This window comes from Urocitellus parryii, chromosome 14, assembly GCF_045843805.1.
Source record: "Urocitellus parryii isolate mUroPar1 chromosome 14, mUroPar1.hap1, whole genome shotgun sequence".
In the NCBI taxonomy this organism is placed as follows: domain Eukaryota; kingdom Metazoa; phylum Chordata; class Mammalia; order Rodentia; family Sciuridae; genus Urocitellus; species Urocitellus parryii.
Genome location: NC_135544.1, coordinates 59,297,538 through 59,305,208, shown reverse-complemented (window position 1 = coordinate 59,305,208; position 7,671 = coordinate 59,297,538). Strand labels below are relative to the sequence as shown.

Sequence of the window (7,671 nt, the reverse complement as noted above, 5' to 3'; positions counted from 1 at the left end):
GCAAGACAGAGTCAGAGTAAGCAGCGACCACTGGCAAAGGAAGAGGTGCCCACCCCGAGAGCGTGGTCAGCAACACCAGGAACCACTCTGACCACCAGCTGTTTTCTAACACCTGGCTGCACACAGTGTTGCACCTTCATTGGAACCAACAGTGTAAGCCCAGAGAGACAGCATACAAGGAGAGGGTGAATGTTCTTGAGGACTGGGGCCTTGGGAATGTCCTCACCTTTGTGGACAGGTCCCCCGCCCTGGGCAGGCAGGCTGCAGGGACCAGAATTCACTGAGTCAGGGCTGTTACTCAGGGAAGCCCCGTCCTGTCACCCAGAGCAGAACATTCCATGGAGATGGCACCCGTTGCAGGAAGGGTGCCTACCCCAACATCTCACATGGTCAGTAAAGTCAGCAGGAAGTTCAGGGTGGAGTTATGGAAACAGAGGAAGGGACAGGACAGAAGGCTGGAAAAGGCAAGATCAAGAGCAGGGGAGGGGGAAGGGACCCTGCCACACAGTGTTCATCCAAAGCTCCCCTTTTGTACTCAAAGGAGACGGCAGTATCATTAAAAGAGCCTCAATGTTTCCAGGTCCTTCTCCAGCAGTTCTGCACCCACTGCACCCAGGCCCAGTGAAGGCGTCTCCTCAGCACTGTGGGCACCCTGCTGGGGGCCATGAGCTCAGAGCTTATTTCCAATTGGGAATGTCCTTCTGCCCCTCAGCACCCACCAGGGCTGGAGAGGGAAGGGCATGTGCTCCCCAGCACACACCTCGCTCGGAACCTGGCTTTGGTGCCTGGGAGGGCCAACTACATTTCCCCATAGCAACACCACGTCTTTCCCATTTAGGGGACCCCCAACTTACAGAAAAAAAGAAAAAATAGGAAAAGAAGAGGAGGAGAAGAGCTCCTCCTTATGTTTGTCCTTTGGCAGATGCCCTCCGTTTGTACCCCATGACTCTTAGTGAGCTCCAGGCAGGGCTTGCAAATGCCCGGTACAGGGCACTGTGGTCAGGAGGACTCTCCAAGGAGCCAAGTGTGGTCCCCAAAGACTTCTGTGGACCTCCCCTTTAGCAGTTCCCAAGGGCCTGGGAGGAATTTGAGGTCAGCTGTGGTCAAGGGGCATGTAGTTGTGGCTGTTCTCCGAGTCAGGCCCAGGAGGTGAAGGGCTGAGCCAGCCACGCATTCACCTGTGCTCCTGTGGACCTGTCTGCTCTGCGGGGGACAGTGATGGAGTGCAGAGGGTCTCACTTCTGCTTTTTGCACCTGCTCAGAAAATCACCCTGGGACCTGAACTTGTCACTTTGCCTAGCAACTCATGCAGGTTGGGAGCATTGATTTAGCTAAGTGGAGATGTGTCAATGAATGACATGTTTAAAAAATGTTTATATGCTGAACACCCCAAACTCTTTCCTATTATTTGTACTGTGCTGGAAGCTGTGATGGGTGGCAAATTGATCCTCATGGGCTAAATCTGGCCCACCCCCCCCTTTTTTTTCAAGCTATGAATGGGTCTACATTTTTAAAGGATGTTCTCCCCTATCCCCAAAATGTCCAAACAGAGAAATACGTGTGATAGAGAACATAAAACTCATAATGCCTAAACCATTTACTAACTAGCTGTTTACAGAAAAAGTTTGCCAAGTCTTGGTGAACATTAAATAGACTTTTATTTTTTTGGTTCATCTGGGAACAGCCCTCCTCTCCCCATGAATAACAATGCCTGTTGGAAAATCATTCTTGATTTCTAGGCAGGTGAACTTGGAACCCATCCAGCTCCTAAGGTGGGAACTGTCTGTGCCTCTCTGTGGTTTTCATGACAAGTTCAGTGCTTGGCACAGGGAGGTAGTTTGCTGCTGACCATCAGTGTCCACAGTGACTGGCAGGCTCACTGGGAGTAGGAGTGTTCCCGTGATTCCCTTTGGGACCTTTGTGTTCCTGAGGACCTTATGGTGACAGTCACTGCTGACTGTGGCTTACATGCCACCAAATTGAGCAAACCAAGAGCCTCCTTTCCTAACTTTTCCTTAACTCTGTGGTGTCCTAGCTAGGGAGAAGGAGCAGAATTACATGTCCTGTCTGGTAGCCACGGAGAGAAACAGGGACAAACCTGCACTTGGTCCCTGGGATGACACTGTGCTGCCAGAGAGAGCAGGCAAGCAGATGCCAACACAGCTGGAATTATGGGTTAGAGATGGAGGAGCAAAACAGGAAAGTTAGAGGTTGTGGACCTCGGGGACATGGAGGTGTCGGCTAAATATGGGGATATTCAAAGAAACCCCTCCACTCACTCCCCTATTTCTTCATATGCCAAGTGAAGCCCTTGCTTCTCTTTCTGCCACATGGGAATGTCCCGAGATAAGAGAAATCACCTGGACAAATAAAAAGCAAAGTCATGGATGAAAATAAGAGACTCACATTGGGCTTTTCAGTCTTCACGTCTTCTCTTTCACATTCAAATGCACCTGCTGTATTCAGGCTGTTTAATAGGCCTGTGCCCTCGGCATATTTTTCTCTAAATACAGTATACATCTGCTTTCGGATTTTTTACCTAATGAAGTCTGTAGTTTTCCTAGTCTGGCCAAAATTATTTCCAGATTATAACATGTCCACCCTGACATGATATGGAAGGAGATAATGTAGTGACTCCTGAGCCACAGGAAAAGGAAAAGGAATCATTTTGCCTCTTGAAATGAGCAAGCTTCCAGCCTAATGGCAGTTCCTTGCTTCTTAGCTGCAGCAAAACACCACTAAATGCCCTGCCCCTCAGCCCCCTGCCACCCCGCAGCCTTCCCTGCAGGTGGGAGAACCCATAATCCGGCTGCAGTGGCGAAGAAGAAATGACATTGTCCTACCCAGAGCAGATGCAGCGATTCCCAGTCCACCCACATGACATTTGGGTCTGGGGATCAAAAATAAGATTGTGCTGATGGCAACCCGGGCAAGGGGCCAGGGTCCTCCGCTGACATCCTAACTTGTTTTCCTGGCTCAGCTGGGTGACAGTCATTTCCACTCACTCATCTTGCAGGGACTTTGAAGGGCCAGAGGCCACTGCTGCCATTGCTTTTGGAAGATGGTGGACTCAGCCCTGCTCCACAGCTTAGTTTGTAGACACGGAGCAGGCGCAACAGTGTTCCAACTGGGCTCGGCGGGAGCTGTGTACAGGTGGTTTCATGGTTAAAAGTCCTAGTAGTGTAAAAGAGATCAGAGGGTCGAGTGAGTGCAGCTCTGATGTCTCCATGTGTGCCACCTCTGCCTTCCCTGGCTTATTCTAGGAGATTTGCCTTCCACCTGCTTGACTTCCCCTTAATTGCCACCCCTCCCCCCTTTGTTGATGAGCAGAGCTCTTGTCCTTAAATACATCAACAAATGTTCACATAAAGAGGCAGCGACTTTTTTGGCAGGAGGACCTGTGCAGATCTCGCCCCAGAAGCAACTGAGAATGTTTGTCCAGCTGTGACTAAGTAGCTGTCATTAAAGGATGAACAATTACTTGCCCAAGCAAATAGTTTCCCCAACTGTTCTCACCCCCAGGCCATGAACAAGAGACCCACTGAAGCTAGAAGATCTGCGTGATGGTGCACATTGAAGAGAGGAGAGACCAAGATGATTGCGATGTGCCACTTTCATATGGGAAAGAAAATCCAGAGGCAGGGGGCTGCCATCTAGCAAGTGGCACAGCTGCCAAGGTGCCTCAGATTGCCTGGGTCTCTGGCAACCGGGCAATCACCACTCTGAACCCTTCTCTCACAGCGGCATCCATGAGTTTCCCATGCTCAACACATTCTCTGAAATTCATGGTGGAAAACCTATCATCCCTTCCCTTTTCTCCAACTCAAATAAAATTTTTTTAAAAAGTTGGAATACATGTGAGAGTAAGCAATGGATCTGTTAACGTTCATTTTTCTCAAAAAAATACACTTCCGGAGTGTTCCTATGAACTACGGCTGGTAATCAATAACTTCAACACACCTCCCAGTGGGTGTCCTGGCCAAGATTGTGTTTTCCATTCTTGGCCTATGCAGCCTCTTCTGCATTCTTTCATGTGCCCATCTTCTCCCAAGTTGGTATACTTGTCCCTTCTTGCAAGGTCTGAACAACATTCTAGATAATCAACCCTAAAAAAGTGGTGTGGTCTTCTGGAACTGTGGATACCAAATTTCTGATGACGACCTGCTCTTGGCTGCACTGGAGATTTGGTAGCCTACTGGCCAAGGTTAATTTGCAGCAAATCCCAAGGAACCACATTTTAAAGTGTGGGTATGAGGACCTGTGCAGGTCTCGCCCCAGAAGCAAATGAGAAGAAAAGGAGGGTGAGTAAAATGCTCTTCTGAAACCCTTGCAAATCGTCTGGGGAAATTTTTGAATAAAGAACTTCAAGGACCCTTTCAACACGAGCAATACGATCTGCAGAATCAAGGTCCATCTCACCTCTCCCATGCGACATCAACATCGATTCTTGTGATGTCGGGACAATCCCAGAGCAGCTGCTTTTTATAACACATTGGAGAAAACATTGTTACTCTGGGTAAATTCCTCCCACTCCAAATAGAAACAGTAAACATGTGAGTATAAATATGACAATCATTTGTTTAGCTGTAACAATTTTAGATAATTTTTGGCATGCTTAAAAGTACAGATATTTTTGTGGATGAGTAAAACATAACTTGTGTATTGTTTAATCCACGTTGTTACTAACTTTTGGGTGACATTACCAATTTCTTGGCATGTTTATACCAGTTATCATGCTATGGGAAAAGAAAAAAAATAAAACATGTAAAGTTTGCCTCCGCAGAGAGAGTGGTGCTGGAGAACAGTGGAGCAGACAATTATTTATGGATAATTTTACATGGATAAAATTGTCATGTTTTTTATCTGATGGTCAAAAGATTTCTTAGTGGTTTACTTTGATTGGAAGTGGCGTGCTGACTTTTGGGTGCTCTTCTTTTTCCCATATCTAAAATTTAGATTTATCTGTAAAAGTGTTTAAAAGATCATCTCTAACATGGGATGGCATTTTGCTGAAGAAAAGTGATTACCTATGAGGATACCCTTCCTGCAGGGGAAACCAGGGCCAAGTGTGAATTTTTTTTTTCCCCCTAAATTCAGAATCTGAAAGAAGCTCTCTGGACACCAGAGCTTATCTTTCCTATCAAGGCAGAAATCAGTGAGGCCTGCATATTCCAGTTCTCCCTAATGCCTGCCTGGAGAATACGAAGGACACATCTGGTAGAAGCATTATGGGACATGCAGAGAGGACCAGGAGAGTCTAAAAATCCAGCCAACTTCTAAGCGCCAGAACCCAAGTTCTGAACACAAGGCCAAATGTCCGTCCCTCTGGACAATCAGAGGATTCTAGGCAGAATAACACTGAGGAAGCAGTCCTACTCAAAACCAAACACACCCTACCACAAAACCCCAACCCACATGCAGGTACACCATCCATTGCAGTGTGGAAAGAGAGTCGCCTTTGAGAAAGATTTAAGGAAATGAGCACCTTGCAGCAAGGAAGGAAGAGAAAGATACTGGGGCCACAGCCTTGCTGGAAGGTTCCGCATCCCCTTCAACCTGCTCTGGAATTCTTAAATCCTACTTTTTAAGTTCTTAATGTGGAATGACAGGCATATTTGAATTTTTACATATGGTTACCATCTCCGTCATTAGCAGTCATCTGAGTTATTAAGGTTTGTCAAAATTTGGTGTTTATATAATTGAAAAATAGCACGTTCCCCAGGTTCTTGCAGAAAGCAGGCATAGATGAAATTGAATAGGCTACTGGATCTTTGCCGGGATAGATGGGTTTTTGTCAAAAACGTTTGCAAACTCATGCTCTGGGCAGTTCTTTGGCCATCAGTCATTCCATGTTCAAGGCTGAGCATTAGTGTCTTTCAAAGTTCAGGAAGGATATACCTGGACCTTGGGCTCATTCCAATACAACCCAGGTAAACCTCACCTCAATATGCAGTTGGCAAGCAGATAAAAAGAAATGCAAGTCAAAAGAGAATGAGCTCTGTATTTTCAAATTGGAGTTCTGGAAAAGGTAAGGGATTTGTCAAGAAAGGTCTTTTTAGGCCACATCAAAAATGTTGTGGAGTAATTTGGCAATCTTTACCTTAGGGAGAAATGAGCACCCACCCCAACTTCTTGATCTTTAAATGTTGCAGAAGGGGCTTTCTTTCATATAATCTGGGAGCTTCTGGAAGGATTTCTGTCCTTAGTCGTTAATTTGCAAAACTGAGCCTCATGTCTCTTGGGAAAAGTCTGCTTTTCCTGCTTGGTTCTTTCCACATTCTCCAAACCCAATGGCAGAGAATGTGTCTCTGTCTCATTCTGAGACATGAATGTCCCTTTAGGGGACAAGGAACAATATCCAAAGTGCAGCCAAGGGTAAATCTCACTGTCCAGTTGCACCCAAGTTGAGAAACTCGTTGTATCAGAGATGATGGCGTTTTAAAACTCGCTCTAAAAGAACGTGTTCGGGTATTGGCCGCCATCTTACAGTCCTTGCTCTCTCGGCCCTGTCTCCATAAATGTCAAATGTGGCTGTGAGGAGGTTGAGCCTGAAAATAAAATCCCCTCACTTTCATCAAGAACTAGCTCCAAACTTAGAGTGTGTGCTCAAAATATTCATGATGAAGTCATAACCCTATATTTATAGTCTTTGGGATTGTGTATGAAATTCTGTTTCCCATGGTGTTTTTCGTGGAAAGGGCCAGTTGTGGAAAGCAGATTCAGAAAATGACCGAGAGATGTTAGCCTGGGGGAAATGCCATCTGGCTCACTTTGAACCAGGTGGTGGTGAGACATCCTGCCTCTTCCGTGAGACCCACCTGCTGCCTGATGAGTTGGGTCTCCTCCCCCACCCCGTTCCCAGATGGGCCTGTGCTGGATGGTGCCCTCTTGTCCTGCAGGAAGGGTGCGTGGCCTTCTGTGTGGGAAGTGGGGAGGGAGCCTAGGGTCACCCCTTTCTCTGACCTTTCCTGTCCTCTAGACTTCCTCTCCATTCTCACTGAGGGAGATGGTGTGGATCTTAATGGTTGGAACTTGGTGGTTGTCTCCAAGGCTGGGGTCTGAGGGCCCCACACAGCAGCAGACCTGCAAAAAGCTTTTACTTCTCACCCGAGCCGTGGTGCAGGCTGATTGGTCTTTGGGCATTGTAATCCTGGCAGATCCGTGGGGCATGGAAGAGAAAAATTTCCATTCACAGACCCCGTCCGTCTTGGAGATCTTATAGAAGGTCTCCCCGGATCCCACGGGGATGCGGACCATGTCCTTCGGCTGCCCCTCCAGGGCCTGGCTGGGGGCGTGCAGGGTGTAGCCCAGGGCGTGCTTAGAAGACTGCTTCCTGCGGAGACACTGGATTCTCAAGACATTCTGGAAGGCTTTCTTGAACTCCTGACTGGAGCACGGATAGATGATAGGGTTGATGCAGCTGTTTAGGTATCCAAGCCAAAATACTATTTTAAAAACTGTTTCGGAGGGCTTGAAATCAGGAAAGAAAGACCCTGGAAGAAAACACACAGAGTCATACATGTATGATTTGCAATTCAATAGGCCAAGTGACTAGGAAAACAAACCAATATGCATCCTTTTTATATTTTTTTGAATGTTTAGAAGATTCCTGATGCATCAGAGTTTCTCACATTTACCAGAAACCTCTTGGTCATATCCTCAATGACCATT

The 7,671-nt window shown here is 46.9% G+C and overlaps 1 protein-coding gene across 4 annotated transcripts in view; it reads right to left on the bottom strand.

The window, feature by feature from the left end:
- Positions 1-1,566: 1,566 nt before the first annotated feature.
- The window catches only part of Adra1a (adrenoceptor alpha 1A), an 88,082-nt gene continuing 81,977 nt past the window's right edge, over positions 1,567-7,671 (bottom strand). For 2 of the 4 annotated variants that reach the window (XM_077792420.1, XM_077792421.1), the window contains one exon: positions 5,804-7,493. In XM_077792420.1, the coding sequence (XP_077648546.1) occupies positions 6,976-7,493 (518 nt within the window). In that variant the 3' untranslated portion in view covers positions 5,804-6,975. Of the gene's footprint in view, positions 3,175-5,803; positions 7,494-7,671 lie in introns of those variants that run through there. The other 2 variants (XM_077792422.1, XM_077792423.1) reach the window with 2 other exon arrangements.